The sequence below is a fragment of the Cololabis saira genome, chromosome 14 (genome assembly GCF_033807715.1).
Source record: "Cololabis saira isolate AMF1-May2022 chromosome 14, fColSai1.1, whole genome shotgun sequence".
Classification (NCBI taxonomy): domain Eukaryota; kingdom Metazoa; phylum Chordata; class Actinopteri; order Beloniformes; family Belonidae; genus Cololabis; species Cololabis saira.
The window spans coordinates 40416597-40437302 of record NC_084600.1 but is presented as its reverse complement, the minus strand read 5'-3'; the positions used below and the strand labels follow the sequence as shown (position 1 = coordinate 40437302).

The 20706-nt window shown below is 36.2% G+C and overlaps 1 protein-coding gene and 1 long non-coding RNA gene across 2 annotated transcripts; one reads left to right on the top strand and one right to left on the bottom strand.

The window, feature by feature from the left end:
* Positions 1-1394: 1394 nt before the first annotated feature.
* Positions 1395-7473, bottom strand: LOC133459382 (uncharacterized). Its single transcript, XM_061739274.1, has 7 exons — positions 7424-7473; positions 5741-5822; positions 5409-5460; positions 4412-4729; positions 2209-2475; positions 1989-2117; positions 1395-1721 (listed from the first exon to the last, which is right to left on the bottom strand). The coding sequence occupies exons 1-7, from the start codon at positions 7471-7473 to the stop codon at positions 1651-1653; spliced, it is 969 nt and encodes a 322-aa protein (XP_061595258.1). The 3' UTR covers positions 1395-1650.
* A 4179-nt stretch (positions 7474-11652) lies between these two features.
* LOC133459316 (uncharacterized) lies at positions 11653-15959 on the top strand. The gene is made up of 3 exons (XR_009784046.1): positions 11653-11915; positions 12095-12211; positions 15059-15959. It is a non-coding gene; the product is annotated as an uncharacterized LOC133459316 (long non-coding RNA).
* The last annotated feature ends 4747 nt before the right edge of the window (positions 15960-20706 follow it).

Genomic DNA, 20706 nt, shown 5'->3' with positions numbered 1-20706 from the left:
TACATTATGACAAATGCATATCAAAGTTTTTGTTCAAAATTTCCACCTAATTTGTTGAAAATGGTTTTCAAAGATGCTTTTGCATCTTGTTTAAATGAATCAGTCGTAGCTGCTTGTTTCCTGCTGTCTCGGGTGCGTGTGTAGTTGTTTCAAGTTCAGTCCGTTCTGCTGATGTTGGTGTGAGAGATGAGGTTTGATGCTTCCTGAGTGAAAAAAACTCTTTGATTGTTTGCATTCATGCAAGTGTTGACCCGCTGTGGTTTTCAGATTGAGCTAAAGCAGCAACAGGACAAGCGAGTGTTATATAGTTGATGGTTGAATGTGCTGTTTTTCTTTGTTGTGTGAAACATGTTCCCCGAACCTTTTCGTTTGCCATGCTGTCTGTTGATTTCTTCATTGTAATATCAATCTTAAAATCAAAACTGTTAAATTCTCTTAGTTTTTTCTACACATCATCATTATCTTGGTTTTCATGGTTCAAAAGGTTTATTGTCATGTACACAGCAGTAACACGGGGTGATACTGAGTAGGGCTGGGCGATATGGACCAAAAGTCATATCTCAATATTTTCTAGCTGAATGGCGATACTCGATATATATCGATATTTTTTCTGTGCCATAATTTGGGTTTCCCCCAAAGCATTATAGCATAGCATCTCTGTTAGCATCTCTGTTAGCTTCATTTTTTCTGAGGTAAACCCTTAAAAAAACAGTCAGTTTTAATACAAAGCCTTGTGCCAAATGTCACACAGGTACCTTTATTAACAGAGGTCTGCACAATATCAAAATGTATAAAACAAATTAAATAAAAATAAACTGCCTGCATATATAGAATAATAAATGCTTCTTGAATAAAATAAAACAAATAACCCTTTCCTGCATAACAATTAAATTCAAATACACTGTGCAATTAATACAATGTAGACAGTAACAGGCAGACTTTTCCACTGAGGTTGATAGTTGTGCAAATAACAAAACATTTGTGCAAATCTCAAATAAAACATTCAAGTCAATTTGTCACAAAATAAGCTATATCAAAATCATTAAAAAAAAAAAAAAAAAAAAAAAAAATATATATATATATATATATATATATATTTTAAATCGATATAAACGATATTGTCTCGTACCATATCGTGTTTGAAAATATATCGATATATATTAAAATCTCGATATATCACCCAGCCCTAATATTGAGCAATGAAAACAGTGTGTCAATCCATGCTTTAAATAATAGTAGCAATAGTCCTAGCAAATGAAAACCAAAAGCTCTAAAAATAGATCAATAGAAATAAATCAAATCTTTATAAAAAAGGGCATTTACAACATGTCACTATCAATGCCGTGTGATAAGTGACTTCGTTGAGCACACAACAAGATCGCTGACCTGTTGGAGGACATCCTACAGCTTTCTGATGATACAATACAGGAGTGTGCTGAAATACTCATTTGTTGAGAAACAGTTTTATATATCTAAGAAAACATTGTTGTAATTTGAGCTTAGAAATAGATATTTTGAAATGTATTAAAATAGAGATACTCTTAAATCACTTTTAAATTCAAATAAAAATGACATGCGGCAGAAGTCCTTCCTCCCAAACGTTAAACTGAGGATTCTTTGCAGTCGACATTCATGTCTGTGGTTTGCTCGCTAATCATGCAGCTGATGGGCTGCTGGAGTCACTCTGAGATGTCGGTACACAGGTTCATCTTCTGCTTCATCTGAAGAAGAATCAGACAGAGACACGTTAAATTTACCTAAATTTGATTATCAGATTCACTGCAAAAAATATTGAATGAAACAGATTTTAAAATGTCAAATCAACAATTTGCAAGCTTAAAAATGGGAAAAATCATGCACTAATAAACCCAACTGTTTTATTAGAATAGGTAATGTCATAGTTATTAAGAATATTGCTTATGTTACTTACATTACTAAATAATGAATAATTCTTATCATGGTCTTGCGTAATGCATGGGGAAACTTGCCTCCTTTCACAGTTGTGGGTTTCTTTGTTCTCCGTTTGAAGTGTTTGATACCAAGAAAAACAGCCAAAAGCGAAAGCACACAAACCAAACTTGCTTTCACAGCCACGTTCAATAGACTGAGGAGGGAACCTGCCCCTACAAAACAGAAACATCATCACAAAGTAAAGATACTTTATCATGCAGTATCTATATTTTAATCAATATTTTGAGAATTAAGTACCTTTACAGCCGGTGAGCTGGATGAACGTCTCTTCACTGCTGACATCGTTCTGAACCCGACACACCAGCTTTCCTACCAGTTGACCGTGTAAGATGAAGCTAACGTTTGAAACATTTAGTTTTCCTGTACTTCCCGCTCTGGTCTGCATCAGTACGTAGTCGTCTAGAGATAAAGTGAACTTCACTCCATCTCCTTCAGCTGAACAGCTGATGTTCATCTGTTCTGGTGACAAACACGTCTGAGACACATTTGGATCTGAAACTGGTTCTGGAAGAAAATTTCAATTCAATTCAGCCTTTTTAACAAATCATGACAAATATCATCTCAATGCACTTCAGCAATACAGTTCAACTCCTTTCCAGAGGTGTCAAAAGTATTCACATTCATTACTCAGGTAAAAGTATAGATACTAGAGTTTAAAAATACTCCTGTAGAAGTTGAAGTATCAACTCAAGTTTTTTACTCAAGTAAAAGTATGAAAGTACTGGTTTCAAAACTACTTAAAGTGTAAAAGTAAAAGTAATGTAAGGGGGAAAAAAGCCATTGAAAATGAATGCATCTTAGTATAATGCAAATATATTAAAGAAGCATATATGTGTACTATTGAGCATTAACATGTGTTTCAGAGAGCAGGAGATATGATGACTAGTTGCCTATAAGTATTGTAATGGTGCAAAAAGTCAAACTTCAGAGGCATGTTATCATTTATCCTAACCTTTATTGGAATGTACATCCAAGTTTAGTTGCAGGAATCTGAGGGAACGGATGTAAGAACAAAACTGGACAAGAACATCTGAAACAACCACAACCAAATTCACTCTATCCGGATGGAGCAATTTAACTGGATAGTTTGTTTTTAAAGGCTGAAATGAAATACAGTAACGAGGCTTTTTTTAAATGTAAGGAGTAAAAAGTACAGATAATTGCGTGAAAATATAAGGAGTAAAAGTAAAAAGTCGTCTGAAAAATAATTACTCCAGTGAAGTATAGATAACCAAAATTTCTACTTAAGTAAGGTAACGAAGTATTTGTACTTTGTTACTTGACACCTCAGCTCCTTTCTAAATTAATCCAAGGAATACAGTAAAATAACAACTATTATGCTTCCCTAAGGAAACCAACAGATGCATCAAAACTTTTCTCCCGTCCTGAGCAAGTACCAGACGACTGTGGAGAGAAAAAACTCCCCTTTAACAGGAACAAACCTCTGACAGAACCAGAATCAGGAAACCTCTGACAGTATGTATTCATAAGCTCTTTAAGATATCAACGAGCTTGGTCACTGAGTACGACGGAGTATTAAGGCCAAACTAAGACAAAAAAAATGTGGAAATTACGAGAATAAAGTCATAATGTTGCGAGAATAAAGTTGTAATAGAATAAAGTCGTAATATGAGAATAAAGTCGTAATATTATGAGAATAAAGTCGTAATATTACTAGAATAAAGTCGTAATATTACGAGAATAAAATCGTAATATTACGAGAATAAAGTCGTAACATTACGAGAATAAAGTCGTAACATTACGAGAATAAAGTCGTAATATTACGAGAATAAAGTCGTTATAATTTGAGAATAAAGTCGTAATTTATGAGAATAAAGTCGTAATTTATGAGAATAAAGTCGCAACATTACGAGAATAAAGTCGTAACATTACGAGAATAAAGTCGTAATACTATGAGAATATAATTTATTAGAACTCTAACAGGAAAAGCATCTTCTCCCTGTGTTAAAATGAGGAATATTGAGCATCTTGTGAAGTTATATTTATATATTTATAATATATTTAATATTGCGACTTTATTCTCGTAATATTACGACTTTATTCTCAAAATATTACGACTTTATTCTCGTAATTTTATGACTTTATTCTCGTAATTTCCATTTTTTTTTGTCTTAGTTTGGCCCTAATACTCCGTCGTAACTAAGAACTTTATATGTGAGGAGAATAATTTTAAATTGTGTTTACTTTTTGATAAGTATGATTAAAAAAAAAACATTATTTTTAAGAAACCTGGGATTTCAAATTTTTTTCAAAGCAGCTAAAGATAGTTTACCAACATGTTTGCAAAATTGCATCTGTTCAATTGTCAATCTTTGAAATTATTTTGATCTTAATTTGTATGCTTGATTCAATTCAACGTTGTTTATAGTGTCTATTACAACACAAATTGATGTGCACCATTAACATTTTTAGTTCCTACCTATTATCTTTAGATGTACGTTGACTCTCTGTTTATGTTCACCACTGACAGTTGAAAATATTTCCAGCTCGTAATCTCCAGCGTCGTCCCTTGTCACACAGTTAATTTTAAATGTTCCATTCTTCAGGAGCGTGGAGATATTTCTGTAGTCAGTCACTTCACGTTTGTTATCATTGAGCGTTAAAATTGAGGTTTTATTCTTCAACAGAGTCATCTGTAAAGTTGTATTCGTTGGCAGGTTAAAAATAAGTGGCTTCCCGACTGCTCCAAAACACTGGTGAAATGCAACAGGTCCAGTTAAGTCACATTCCATTGCTCCTGATTGGAGAAAGAAGAAAAAGTAAATGAAAAATTATTAAAATATTTATTTTTGTAACAGGTATGCAAAACTTACAGCCCTACAATGGATATTCATCATATTTGATACATTAAATTCTAAGACCTCTGACCGATCCTCAAGCTTACAAAAAAAATACAGTTGATGTATAAAGTAAAAAATTTAAACAAAAACAACAAACCAACAATATAAAAAAATACATAAAAATAACTGATGTTATTGTAATGATAAAAATACATTTATTATTTACAAACTGTTACAAATTGGGATTCCTTTTAACATCAAAATATAAAATAGATTTTCTGTATATTATTCATTTTTAAGCATTAAAGTAAATTATATTTAGTCGAGGTTTGTTTTTCACCTACGCCGTTACCGTTTACCGTTACCGTTTACTTAAGTGTAGTTTCTGATGTACAGTAACGTCTCATGCTCAAACAGGAACATGTCGGTTCATATTTATTCCTTTTCTTTTTAATTACAATTTTCTAAAAAACTATTACAATGATAAAATTAAATTACATCTATCAATGGAAATTCAACAAGAAGATAAAATGACAAGTGTAGTTTCTGATGTAACATCTCGTGACGTGTGTATGTATATATATATACAACTATGAATGACTTAAAACTTTAATCATATAACATTTAAAACAGTACCTTTTGTGAGAGCTGTTGTTCCCAGAATTGTGATGATGATCAGGATCATTGTCTGTAATCAAATTATCATGAAGGTGAAAAATGTATATTCCTTACCTTAAAACTCCATTGTATAAATTCCAGTTATAATAAAAAATTATTTTTTAGATTCACTCGTGAATTTGTAAAGTAAGGAATCACCAGCGTACTGCAGAGAATAACGTCAACTTTTAAGTCTAAATTATTTTGCTGTATGTGTAATTTATGGTCACAGTATTTTGTTGTTGTGTTGTGTTTTTAAAGAGAAAACTGAATTATGCATGTTTTTTTTTAATAATGTTGAACACACTCACCTCTAACAGGAGCTCTTCAGTCAGAGTGCATGGCTGGTGAATTTTCCTCTGACAGTTGTGCTGGTGTACGAGCTCTGTGTGGCTGTGGTGTGAACAGCAATCAGGAAACAGTTCAGCTAGAAAACTACAGACACATATTTATCATCAACTAAATGGTAAATGGCTAACACTTATATAGCGCTTTCCAGGTGTACTCCTACAGCCCCAAAGCGCTTTACACCATAGACAAATATACGTATATATATGTCTATGCTTTACACTGTAGATGTTCACCCACACACACACACACACACACACACACACACACACACACACACACACACACACACACACACACACACACACACACACACACACACACACACACACACACACACATTCACACACCGGTTGTCTGTGCAGCATTGTTGTGAGGGAGGAAGCTCTGAAATGCTTTTTAGTTTGAGGAATGTGGCTATGACTTTCAAAATAGAATATGTAGATAAAAAACAGTATTGTTACTGCCACCACTATTCTGTTTTACATGTACATGAATGGCCCCATCTTGTGGCCCAAAACTGTCACACTCTTGCAGGTATTTCTTCTCCTCACTGACTGCAGTAAAACTCTGCATCCTTCAGATGTCCCTCACATGTAAAATCATGAATCCCAACCGCAACAAACCAGAGCTGAATATAAAGGCCAGTATAGAGCGTTTCATTCTGCCTAAAATTTTTTTTTTTTTAACATGGTTCTTTATTGGGTAGTCCATGTAGATTATATTACACAATAAACAGGACACAAAACTTAACATAACAAACACCCCAAAACACACACACTGCAAAATACGTAATTATAAACAGGTCCCAAAGTAAGTACCAATTACCAATCAAACTCTGACTGAAGACAATAATAATAGGAAAAATAAAGTAATAAAATGAAATACAGGACACTCAAAACAACAACAACAAAAAATAAAAATAAATTAAAAAAAAGAAATAAGATAAATAAATAAAAATGTAAAATAAACAGACATAAGAGGAACCCTAAAAAAAATTAAACATGGTTAGCAATATCATACTTCCCTGTAATGAAATTAAATCAGATTAAATTAATCTTCCAAGGATGCCAAAGAATTGACAAAAGAAATAATAGGTTCCCAAATATGAGAAAACTTATCAGAGCAATCCCTAATACCGTATTTAATTTTCTCTAAATATAAAAATGACATCAGGTTTTTCAACCAAGAATTGGGAGATGGAGGTTTTTGGTCCTTCCATTGAAGTAGAATACGTCTACGAGCTACAAGAGAGGAAAAAGCTATTATATTAATCTCCTTGTTAGTAAAATTTCATTAAAATGAAATTTTCAAAAGTTTCATTCTGCCTAAAATTTAGAAGAAATTGTCTTGTGTTTCCCTCACTTTTACATCCATGTAGATAATTCAACCAACATCAACACATATGCCCTCCCAGTTAGAGATAGAAGCCACTGATATCAAGACAATGAAGCTCCTCAGAATGGCTAGAGAATTTCATCCCAAGTCCAACAACGTGAGACTCTACACGAGATGAAAAGAGGGAGGTCGTTGATTAGTGAGCGTCAAAGCCACCGTCCAGGATGAAACACCAAGAAAATGGCCTCTATGAACAAGCTGCTATGTGGATGTCTCAGACAGCAGAAAGTGGCATTTAGAAATCCTACCAGTGGCTGGAAAAGCCTGTGCTCAAAGACAGCACAGAGGCATTGATCATTGTAGCAAGAACAGGCCTTGAGCACGAGAGCGATAGAGGACCGAGTCTCTCACACCAGACAAGACCCCAGCTGCAGACTCTGCAAAGATGCCCCAGAAACAATCCAGCACATAATAATATAATACCAATGGCTGGTAAAGGCAAGGTAGGTTTATTTCTATAGCACAAAGTGCTTTACAGAGGCATTAAAACATCACAAAGTAGAAATAAAAAAGCATGATTTAAAATTTTAACAAAAAAGAAAGAAATGTGAACAATACATAAAATCAGTTGTTAAAATGTAATTAGATATTAGATATAAAGTAGGTGTGTGTTCAACCTGGACTTAAATACACTGACTGTTTCAGCTGATCTGAGGCTTTCTGGGAGTTTGTTCCAGACATGTGGAGCATAGAAGCAGCTTCTCCATGTCTGGTTCTGACCCTGAGAAGTGATAAAAAACAGATCCGGATGACCTTAGTCAAGAGGTCACTGGTGTATTTTGGTCCTAGACCGGGGGTCGGCAACCCCTACATGCGGCTCTTTAGGGGCGTCCTATTGGTTCCTAGGGTTTTTTCAAAAATGTTTGACCTTTTTTTTCCTTTTTTTTTCCCTTTTTTCTTCTTTTTTTTTCTCTTTTTCTTTTTTTCTTTTTTTTTCTTTTTTTCCTTTTTTTCTTCTTTTTTTGTTTTCCTTTTTTTCTCTTTTTTTTTCTTTTTATTTTTTTCTCTTTTTATTTTTCTTCTTTTTTTCTTCCTTTTTCCTTTTTAATCTCGACATTTCAACTTTTTTCTCAACATTTCAACTTTTTTCTCCACATTTAGACTTTTTTTTCAAAATTTTGACTTTTTTTTCAAAATTTTGACTTTTTTCTCGACATTTCAACTTTTTTCTCAACATTTCGACTTTTTTCTCAAGATTGTACGTCAACATTAATCTCGACATTTCAAATTTTTTCTCGAAATTTCGACTTTTTTCTCAACATTTTGACTTTATCTCGAAATTTCGACTTTTTTCTCGACATTTTGACTTTTTTCTCGACATTTCCACTTTTTTCTCGAAGTGCATAATGAAAAAGAAAATTTCCCCCCAGTTCTAACTAATATAGAAACATGCAGCATGTTTTGCCTTCATTCTAAGGCTGATACAAGAATTTTCATTTTCTGCGGCTCCAGACATATTTTTGTTTTTTTGTCTTTTTGGTCCAATATGGCTGTTTCAACATTTTGGGTTGCCGACCCCTGCACTAGACCAGGGGTCTTCTCATTACAAGCAAAAAAAATCTTGCTCCACTGGCAGATTTTCTACTTATTTTAAGTGAAAATCTACTTGAAACAGGTGAAAATTGTTGTTTTTTCCAGTGATGAGTCTTGTTTTAAGTGTAATGAGATTTTTTTTACTAAAATGAGACATTTTAACTAGAAATAAGACAAATATTCTTGTTAAGATTTTGAGTTTTTGCAGTGATCCATTTTACTTATCCTGTGAAGGACAGAGTCATATTGATAAGTTCAGAAAAGTGTTTTTTATTGTTGTGTTTTGATGTATTTGATGTAAGCCCAGTGGATATTTAAAGCTTACAGAAGGCTGCATTTAACTGCTGCTATGTCATTCCTGCAGTATTTCTGCAGGTGTTTTGGTCAGTGCTATTATTTGTAATATATTATATTATTTGTAATCAGCACAAATGATCTGTCCCCATATGATAAAATCCACCATCCCCCCTGATTTTTTTTTACAACTCGAGTACTGCCTACAGTGTGTGTGTTGATGGTCTGATCATCCATTGTGTGTAGCCCTCTTGTGTGTAGGGAGTCAGGTCTGTTTATTTTTGTTGTTGGTGTGGTCAGTTGTGCTTATTTGTTATATGATAAAAAGCCTAAGTTCAGTTTGATTTAGTTGACCTCTTTTATGGGCCCATTTATTCTAATTTGTTTATATATGAAATTTCCTGTTATTCCTTTTTTCCGGCCTGCTCGGTCCCTTACATGCTCACACAGAAGCAGCAGAAATCCACATTTTGGTACCAACCTTGACTAAAATTTGAGATATAAACCCACCATTTCTGTTAACAAATTGGAGAAATGATGCAAAAAGAAACTAACAATAATAATCTTCAGATAGATCTAAATAACCATGTTAGCATAATTATGATATATAAAACCTGAAACCAGTGATTCACTGATTTAGGAATTTCTAGCCTTAACTCCCTAAAGTCAGGTTTGTTCCTTCAAACCACCTTTTAAATTCAAGAATCCTCTCATTATGTGTATTCAAGTGCTATTTGAGGTTGCAGATTAATGCTGGGCAGCAAAATAACACCCGGGACTATGCACTATAAAGAGATTTTCAAGGATAATAAAGGATGGCATCAATAATGAAAGGATCTCCTTGATTTTCTTCAAAGGTAAAACTCAAACTCAGCTGAACGGAGTTCAATAACATAAAAGGCTCAGATAAAGAGCAGTGTGCATGTTGAATGGGCTCAGTTAAACTCCAGCCCTGCTGGCTGCCGGCCTGTTTTGGCCCAGGAGAGACATGTGGCATAATGGGACCATTTTCCACTTGCATTCTCACACAAATAGATTAAATAGTGATTTCTCTGCTCACATGCATTATAAGGTTTGGCATCAGACCGGTTTCTCATGTTGTGATGGGGTAATATTTGCACTTTCTTAATAAAAACGATAGTCAAACACATGAAACATTTTGTAATAAGAGTATTTATTATAAAAAGATTCAACAGCGCTTTTTTTTTTTTGTCAGTTATGTTAGGCTTAGAGAATTAGCAAGCAGCATCTTTTACTTTGAGATTAAACCGAGTTCAGGACTGAACGTCTTTTGAGAAGCACTGATCTGTGATCAGAGTTCAGAGCACCACGGCTCGCTCCAGATAACCGTGCAGGACTGTGCTCGCTCCGGCGGAGCTCCAGTAACTCTTATTTTGGTTCCGTCCATCTCTGTTTCACGTGTTGCTACAGGACTGTCTCAGAAAATTAGAATATTGTGATAAAGTCCTTTATTTTCTGTAATGCAAAAATGTCATACATTCTGGATTCATTACAAATAAACTGAAATATTGCAAGCCTTTTATTATTTTAATATTGCTGATCATGGATTACAGCTTAAGAAAACTCAAATATCCTATCTCAAAAAAATTGAATATTCTGGGAATCTTAATCTTAAACTGTAAACCATGATCAGCAATATTAAAATAACAAAAGGCTTGCAATATTTCAGTTGATTTGTAATGAATCCAGAATGTATGACATTTTTGTTTTTTTAATTGCATTACAGAAAATAAAGAACTTTATCACAATATTCTAATTTTCTGAGACAGTCCTGTATAGGGAAGTATGATATTGCTAACCATTTCTATTTCAATTTTTATTTAGGGTTCCTCTTATGTTGTTTGTTTTATTTTTTATTATTTTCTATTTATTTCATTTCATTTTATTTTATTATTATTTTTGTTGTTGTTTTGTGTGTCCTGTATTTTATTTTATTACTTTATTTTTTTTCCTATTATTGTCTTCAGTCAAAGTTTGATTGGTAATTGGTACTTACTTTGGGACTTGTTTATAATTATGTAATTATGCAATATTTCAGTTGATTTGTAATGAATCCAGAATGTATGACATTTTTTTTTTTTTAATTGCATTACAGAAAATAAAGAACTTCATCACAATATTCTAATTTTCTGAGACAGTCCTGTATAAGAATGACATCTGGAAAGAAAACTGATGGACAGATTAATCCTGAATGATTGTAAGGTAGCTTCAGTAGGTTAGCCTGAGCATAAATAACTAGTTTGTGGTAATCTAGGTGAGGTGGGCGTGTTCCAGCCGACTGACAGATTTTTTTAGGTGGACATGTAAAATGGGCTTCAAAACAGCTCTACAGAAACCTGTGTGTGACATCACGGAGGGTTCGTCCAGTTCTTTTTAAACCGTCTGTGGTCCGTCAAGCAGACCTAAGTGATTCACCTTGAAACTTGATTGATGATTAAAAAAAAATAAAACACATCAATTGATAAAACATTTGTGGAGGAGCAATCTGAACATCTTAGCCCATTATTTTTATCATGTTCATGTTCAAACATGAACATGTTTCCCCCCCTGCCGCCCCTCCCACTCACCAGCCCCACAAACCAAAATAGCTCCGACACAGACACAATGTAGGAGCATTATTCACCGCTACTAGACCTTTCAGGACCTTTCAAAACAAAGCATGGGTCAGCAGTTATTGTGGCTGATGCCCAGCGGTGCCCAGGGCGCCCGAACTCTGTTTTCACCTCCGCCGATGCCATCCTCCACCGCCTGTAAGGGATTCTTATGAGCCTCCCCGGCCTTGGGATTTGATCTGAAGGAGCTTCTGAAGCTGGTTTAAACCAAACACAGTCATTTGTCCACGTCTGAAGATCAGCCGGTCAGGGAAACGTTCTTCTGGACAGAACTACAAAGGTGCTGATGATGAGATCAGTGAAGCCCTCAGCAGCCATTAGAATTATGTTTGGTGTCTTTGTGACGAGGAGCTTTTTGCAATCTCTCTCTCAATACTTCGGAACATTGAAATGGTTTCTGTCGTGATTTGAGGTTAAAATGAGGCTAAAGTGAAATCTGATTTGATTTGTCTCTGTCAGAGCGAAGATGTCGTTAAAGCGACGGCTGGTGTCTATGTTGTTGTGCTGCGTTTACTGCGTGGCCTCGCTCTTCTGCTTACATCCAGACCGGAACAACTGCTTCTCAGCGGGAACTCGGTGAGTTTATACATGTAATCAGTACTCGAGTTGTAAAAAAAAAAATCAGGGGGGGTGGTGGACTTTATCATATGGGGACAGATAATTTGTGCTGATTACAAATAATATAATATATTACAAATAATAGCAGTGACCAAAACACCTGCAGAAATACTGCAGGAATGACATAGCAGCAGTTAAATGCAGCCTTCTGTAAGCTTTAAATATCCACTGGGCTTACATCAAATACATCAAAACACAACAATAAAAAACAGTTTTCTGAACTTATCAATATGACTCTGTCCTTCACAGGATAAGTAACATGGATCACTGCAAAAACGCAAAATCTTAACAAGAATATTTGTCTTATTTCTAGTTAAAATGTCTCATTTTAGTAAAAAAATCTCATTACACTTAAAACAAGACTCATCACTGGAAAAAACAACAATTTTCACCTGTTTCAAGTAAATTTTCACTTAAAATAAGTAGAAAAATCTGCCAGTGGAACAAGATTTTTTTGCTTGTAATGAGAAGATAAATCTTGTCCCGCTGGCAGATTTTTCTACTTATTTCAAGTGAAAATTTACTTGAAACAGGTGAAAATTGTCAAATAAGTTATTTTTCTGGTGATGACTCTAAATGTTGAAATAGCAGTAAAACCACATTCATTGATGAAATGACATAAGGGATGGAAAGGCAGGATGGAAGTTTTGCAGGGGGGATGATTTTGACCGTTTTTATTTCAGGGGGGGATGCCATCCCCCTCATCCCCCCTCAACTCCAGTACTGCATGTAATCGTTTGCACTGTCACACTTTGCAGATATGTTAACAGACCATTTAAGAAGAATCTATATTATTATATTTATGCAACTCTCTGGCAGATAAAATACATTTGAATTTGTCAGTAAAAGATAGTCGCTAGTACAAGTGGAACAACATTTTATCATATATCTTTGTAAAGTCTAAAAAGAATAGACAATATTTTCAGATTCTCTCAGCAATAACATGCAAAGTGAGAGTTATTTCTGATTTAAACTGTCATGCAGAGATGAGCTGGGGTTGGGATTAGGGAACTAGTCTGGTCTGTCGTGCACATTCACTGTGTGAAAATTGTCTGTGGTGAAATGCGTCTGATACCCCTCCCATGCACAGCCATTTCCACTGGTACAGACGTACCGACCCAAGCTTTATGCATGCCTCACACAGCAGGGTCCAAGAGCCTTATTCTTTATCAAAGTTAACCATTACTTTTGGAATGATCTGATCCAGGGCTGAAAACAAATCCAGTCGTCTATTTTCATTTTAAAAAAGGCATTTTGAAACAAACTTTGACTTCATAACAGCACATACAGAGGACAAAAGTGTCAGCTGCGCTTTCTGAAAAGAAAATTACTTTGATTGCAATAGACATTACTACGTGCAGTGACAATATACAGGACTGTCTCTGAAAATTAGAATATTGTGATAAAGTTCTTTATTTTCTGTAATGCAATTAAAAAAACAAAAATGTCATATATTCTGGATTAATTACAAATCAACTTAAATATTGAAGGCCTTTTATTATTTTAATATTGCTGATTGTGGCTTACAGTTTAAGATTAAGATTCCCAGAATATTCTAATTTTTTTTAGATAGGATATTTGAGTTTTCTTAAGCTGTAAGCCATGATCAGCAATATTAAAATAATAAAAGGCTTGCAATATTTCAGTTGATTTGTAATGAATCCACAATGTATGACATTTTTGTTTTTGTAATTGCATTACAGAAAATCACAATATTCAAATTTTCTGAGACAGTCCTGTATTTAAGGTACTAACTAGAAAAAAGCAGTGGTCAATTACTCTTGCAGCACAGTCTAAATTTCAGTAAAGAAAGATCTATTAACATTTTGGCTCGTTGTTGACTAGATGCTTACCTAGCAAGCACATTAAAGCAGCACAAAGGAAAGTTTGCAATTTGTGGCTCAGAGGGTTCCCTTATAGGTGTTGGTTTTCTATCACTGCTGATGTGTGACAACGTGCCATGAAGCAATATGCAGTTGCTGTAAGAGACGAATGAGAGTTGAGTTTTTATAAGTGATTATTTGTCCCAAAAGTAAGAACAGGAAGCTCTGACTCAAATGAATTTTCAAATAACACTGACATGGATGTTTTAACATTGCTTTAATGCAACAGAAAATGCCAAGGCTCATACATAAACTGGCTGTGGTGGAGAAATGTTAAACTTCCTGAAATATCATGTCTACCAAACAGAGCATTACAATTTCATTACCGTATTGTCCCGAATATAAGACGGTGTTTTTTGCATTGAAATAAGACTGAAAAAGTGGGGGTCGTCTTACATTCGGGGTCTAGACGTTATACCCATTGACACCGCTAGATGGCGCCAGATATCTTTAAAGCGAATGCTGAAATTTACTCCCCAGGCCAAAGCAAACCCCTGTCACCAAGAAGAAAAATAAGAAATAGCAGCATGAATAAGAAAAATAAAAAATAGCGGTAAGAAAGAAAAGAGAAGAAAATAACAGAAGAGATAACAGAAAAGGAGAAATGTAGCGACAATCTGGAGAAAAGTGGGTCGAAGAAGTTATGATGCAAACTTCAAGATCATGATTTGAATGAGGCAAAATAACATGCTTTTTCTCTCAAATATATTATTTGTTTAAGATGTACAGTATTATTTTCTGTATAAAAATTTAATTTGGTGTTTAAAAAGTCTTTTTTCAAATTTGAGTCTTGAAAAAGGGGGTCGTCTTACAATCAGGGTCGTCTTATATTCGGGCCAATACAGTAATATCTGGAATGGAAAGAAAATGGTTTCTGATTAACATTTCTCTCTCCCTCTCACTTCCCCGCCCCTTCTTCCAGGAATCTGGTGTCTGTTTTCCAACAACTTTACCAGCGTGTCATTCGGTTGCTGAGAACAACACTCTGATTCCAGACTGCTTCCTGTGTTTGAGCCAGTAACCCTGGATCAAACATGCAAGTATGGGTGTCAACTGCAAAGCCTCTGAGAAAGAAAGTAAAAAGAAGGAAATAGAAACAATGAGAGAGAAACTATGTGTAACAAACAATCTTGGACTGCTCAGTTTGCTCTAAATCATTCCTTAACGACCCGTTCTTTCTCTCTGCTGCTGCTGATCCCTGGCTCATAAAGAAAATCTATTTTTCTACTGACAACCTTAATATTGTGAATGTGTGCCGTGTAACATTCAAGTAGCTGGAAAAGACCCCAACAATCCTCTTTTAGGTACATTACTCCTCTGCAAAAAGCAATGAAACCAGAAAGGTATGGCTTCTAGTCTGTAATGTATGAAGATGCAGGGGTCACTCCAGTAATAACTACGAGGTTCCAAGTTAGCTTTGAGTGACTGGAAAAACTGAATCTGAATGTTGCTAAGAGGAAACCATGACAGGTTGGTTGATGAAGTTATAAAACAAAAAGACAATAGTAAAAGGTCTAGGACAGAAAGTAGGAATGTAAGAAAAAAGAAAATGTGTCAGGAAGAAAAAAATATGCTAAAGAGAAAGGAAGGACGTGCTAAAAATCAAAGGAAAGATGTACGACAGTCTGTCAGAAACAGTAGCTGTTTAAGAGGAACTGAGCAAACCCCATGTGATGTTTTCTGAAGAGTGATTGTGTAGCCTCTTTTGCTCGTTACGGCACCCTGGCGCAAATGGGTGGAACATACCGGCCTGGGAGGCCACACCCACCTAATGTCCATCACAGTTAGTTATTTTAGCTTTGGATGACTTAAGCCGGGCATACACTGTGTGATTATCGGTTTTGAGCCGATTTTCCAGTCGTGCGACTATTTTTTGGATGGGGCCGAATTTCGACCCAATCGTTGGTCGTGCCTCGTGCAGTATACGTGGGGTAACGACGAGAGATTAACACCTCACGACGAGAGATAAACACCTCACGACGAGCTCCCGATCACAAATCGTGTGCTCGCAAGAAAATCAAACGTGTTTGAAATCCTGGTCGTGCTACGACCCGATTTGCCTCATCCTTTCACAGAGAGCATGCGCAATCTCTGATGTCACGTCAAAAACTATTATTTTTAGTTTAAGTGTTGCAAATTCACATTACAAATCATGTTTTAATAGCAGAAAAAAAAGACCGCATTTCCACTTACGGTGCGGGTCGCCGCGTACCCTACGCCGTAGCTCTGCGTTGGTGTAACGCGGAACCATAAATCAGCCTTTAGTGTGCGCTCTGTGCTGTTCTGAACACTTCCCTCCGCCGAGACACAACTTTTGCTGTATGCGTTCATTGTTGTGTCTAAAAATGATGCGCAGTGCCCACCCAATCAAAAACAGTACAGATATTTGGGGATTTTTTTAATATATATAAAAAAATAAAGGATCCCCATAACCTTTGATCGGGTGGGCAGGACGCACGTTTGGGTGGGCACAGCCCACCCCTGCCCCAAAACCAGCCTCGCAGTTCCAGTACACAGAAGTCCGACAGAAGTGAAGATTATGAACGTATAGTGTGAGCAGACGGGTCGCATCAGAGCATCGGGTCGTACAGTGTGAGACCATAAATCGTGGGCTGTGAACTTTTGAACTCCGCAATCTAGCAGTGTGAGATGGGGCTGAATCAAACGATTTCAAATATCGCACAGTGTATGCCCAGCTTTAGTCTATAGTCTATGATGCCAATTAATATAATTACACACTCATTCTTATCAAATATTTCTAAACATCCTAATTTCAAGTGCTGCTACCGAAACAGCATCTAAAAGAGATGCTGAGACCCCTGGTTCACAACGTACTGCTACCGGCATTGAGGGTTGATTGACCGCAGGTTCATACCTTACAGGTTAAGTCTTTATTCACTACTCAAAGCTATGCTCAGAATTCAATACAGTACAGCTAGCCCTAGTCTGTACCAGCTGCCAGTAAAATAGAGATCAGTGTGGACTGACTCACTTTTGGAGCCATCCCCTAATGGTCAGATGAGGAAGTGCCATTTTTCCTACTTTGTGTTTGGCCTCGACTCAGAAGTAAGAATGCTGGTGGTTGGTCAGAAATGTTGTGGTTGGTGGAGGACTCTAATGCAGGCTCACAGGAAGATTGAGGGGAATATTGAAATCAAGTCATTTGCAAAAAGTGTAATATGTCACACACTGAAAGTGCTGCAGTGGCACAGCCTAGAAATCTAGATGCACCGCTAGCAAATTTCCATTTTGCTCTGCAGGTACATCTTTCAGGATGTGGGTCTGATATATCAGGCGAGCAGTGCCATGTGATTGAAAAAATAAATAAATAAAATAAAAAATTATCTCATTTTTTTGTGAAGCTGTTTAAAGGATGACAGGTGCAATAAAAATGTTGGGTCATATGAGGTTGTTAAAATGCTTAAAATCTAACTCTGAATGTGTGTTGTAAAAGTGAGGGAGGTAGGTGAATGAGTAGAAGTCGATTGATTAAATATCACATATATGACATGTATAAGGTAAGTTTTCTTTTGGTGCAGATATGAACCCATTACAACTGATCCTGTTAGAAGCTGGAATTTATGTAATATGCTCTGTTGAAGATTTTGAGTGAAAGTAGTGACCACAAATATGCTTTTCTTCGTAATATTAAATAATTCAGCCTCAATTGTCTGTGCTGCCTGAAAGGTTTTAGTACAATCTCCACTTTAATTTTTAAAACTTTTGTATGAAACAGAGTATTAGATGCTCCAAAATTAAGTTTCAATAGAATTGTGCTTTTTTTGTTTTGTTTGTTTTTTAACGGGTTGTTTTGTTTCTACTTATTCAAGACATGAAAAATGTGAATGCTCTAGCTCAGGGGTCGGCAACCCGCGGCTCCAGAGCCGCATGCGGCTCTTCAGCGCCGCCCTAGTGGCTTCTGGAGCTATTTAAAAAATGTTTGACCTTTTTTCCCTTTTTTTTCCCTTTTTTCTTCTTTTTTTTTTTCCTTTTTTCCTTTTTTCTCTTTTTTCTTACTTTTTCCTTTCCTTTTTAATCTTGATATTTCGACTTTTTTTCTCAAAATTTCGAGTCAATTTCGACTTTTTTCTCAATATTTAGATTTTTTTCTCAACATTTTGACTTTTTTTCTCAACATTTTGACTTTTTTCTCAACATTTCAACTTTTGTCTCAAGATTGTACTTCAACATTAATCTTGACATTCTACTTTTTTCTCGAAATTTTGACTTTTTTCTCAATATTTTGACTTTTTTCTCGACATTTCGACTTTTTTCTCGACATTTTGACTTTTTTCTCAACATTTCAACTTTTTTCTCGACATTTTAACTTTTGTCTCAAGATTGTACTTCAACATTAATCTTGACATTTCGACTTTTTCTCGAAATTTCGACTTTTTTCTCAACATTTTGACTTTTTTCTCGAAGTGCATAACGAAAAAAAAATCTTCCCCCAGTTATAACTAATATAGAAACATGCAGCATGTGTTGCCTTCATTCTAAGGCTTATACAAGACTTTTCATTTTTTGCGGCTCCAGACATATTTGTTTTTTTTGTTTTTGGTCCAATACGGCTCTAAAACATTTTGGGTTGCCAACCCCTGCTCTAGTTATTACAGTGACAATTTTTCTAGCCAGGGTTTTTATCTGGGCAGTAAAGGCGACAGTAACTGCAATGGTAGTGGGGAACTTAGCTGTGACATCCAACCTGGGCCAGTGATTCCAGCAGGAACAACAACAGAGATCTCAGACCAGAAGTGCGCAGCCTTGGGAGCAGCAAAAACATTGAACTTTCCCACAACCTTCAAGCTCCAAGGTCTCTGGTAGAGAACGCAAGCTTGAGGATGGCAAAAGGTTGCAGCATGCAACCTACTTTAAAGCCCCTGTGTGTAGCAGTGCAACGTCTGACTACACGGGGGCAAAGAGATCTGCCGTGTTGATGAAATAACCACAAACTACTACTATTCCAATGAGGGAGGGAGATGTCACGGCACATCTTGTCATCTTACTTTGTCTAACTGTATGCACTTTGTTGTGTCTTGTCTGCCTGGGAATGTCACATTCACTTTCTTGCAAGATTCTTCCCCCAAGAGTGGCTTTAAAAGCAGCTGTAAACAGGTGTACTTTCAAAATAAAGTATATATATACTTATAAACAGATAATTTAAATAAAGACAAGACAACTGGAGCTCAAGTTTATTGTGTTTATTATATCTGTCTATCTACCATCTATCATCCATCCATCCATCCATCCATCCATCCATCCATCCATCCATCATCCATCCATCATCCATCCATCCATCCATCCATCCATCCATCCATCCATCCATCCATCCATCCATCCATCCATCATCCATCCATCCATCCATCCATCCATCCATCCATCCATCCATCCATCCATCCATCCATCCATCCATCCATCCATCCATCCATCATTCATTCATTCATTCATTCATTCATTCATTCATTCATTCATCCATCCATCCATCCATCCATCCATCCATCCATCCATCCATCCATCCATCCATCATTCATTCATTCATTCATTCATCCATCCATCCATCCATCCATCCATCCATCCATCCATCATCCATCCATCCATCCATCCATCCATCCATCCATCCATCCATCCATCCATCCATCCATCCATCCATCCATCCATCCATCCATCATTCATTCATTCATTCATTCATTCATTCATCCATCCATCCATCCACCCATGCATCCATCTATCCATCCATCCATCCATCATCCATCCATCCATCATCCATCCATCCATCCATCATCTATCATCCATCCATCATCCATCCATCCATCCATCATCCATCCATCCATCCATCCATCCATCCATCATCCATCCATCCATCATTCATCCATCATCCATCCATCCATCCATCCATCCATCCATGCATCCATCTATCCATCCATCCATCATCCATCCATCCATCCATCATCCATCCATCCATCATTCATCCATCATCCATCCATCCATCCATCACCCATCATCCATCCATCCATCCATCCATCCATCCATCATCCATCATTCATCCATCCATCCATCCATGCATCCATCCATCCATCCATCATCCATCATCCATCCATCCATCATCCATCATCCATCCATCCATCCATCCATCCATCCATCATCCATCATTCATCCATCCATCCATCCATGCATCCATCTATCCATCCATCCATCCATCCATGCATCCATCTATCCATCCATCATCCATCATCCATCCATCCATCCATCCATCCATCCATCATCCATCATTCATCCATCCATCCATCCATCCATCCATCCATCATCCATCCATCCATCCATCATCCATCCATCCATCCATCATCCATCATCTATCATTCATCCATCCCTCCATCAATCTAGTATGAATTATTTCCACTGTATATGCTTCTTCCCGTGGAAAAAACACAGTGTTAGATATTTTTCCACATTAAATCATTTATTTATTCAACAATAATGACCGATATGACCTTGTTTACCGACAGTTAATGAAAAGGGGGTGTTTTATTTTGAAGGCGTAACCGGAAGTCGTGTAGTTGTAGTTCCTCTTGA

Coding starts and splice junctions, on each gene's coding strand:
- LOC133459382 (XM_061739274.1), bottom strand. CDS start 7,473: ATGATCAATGCCTCTGTGCTGTCTTTGAGCACAGGCTTTTCCAGCCAC. Junction 5,461..5,740: donor CTGAAGAGCTCCTGTTAGAG/GTGAGTGTGTTC, acceptor ATTTGATTACAG/ACAATGATCCTGATCATCAT. Junction 1,722..1,988: donor ACCCACAACTGTGAAAGGAG/GCAAGTTTCCCC, acceptor ATTCTTCTTCAG/ATGAAGCAGAAGATGAACCT.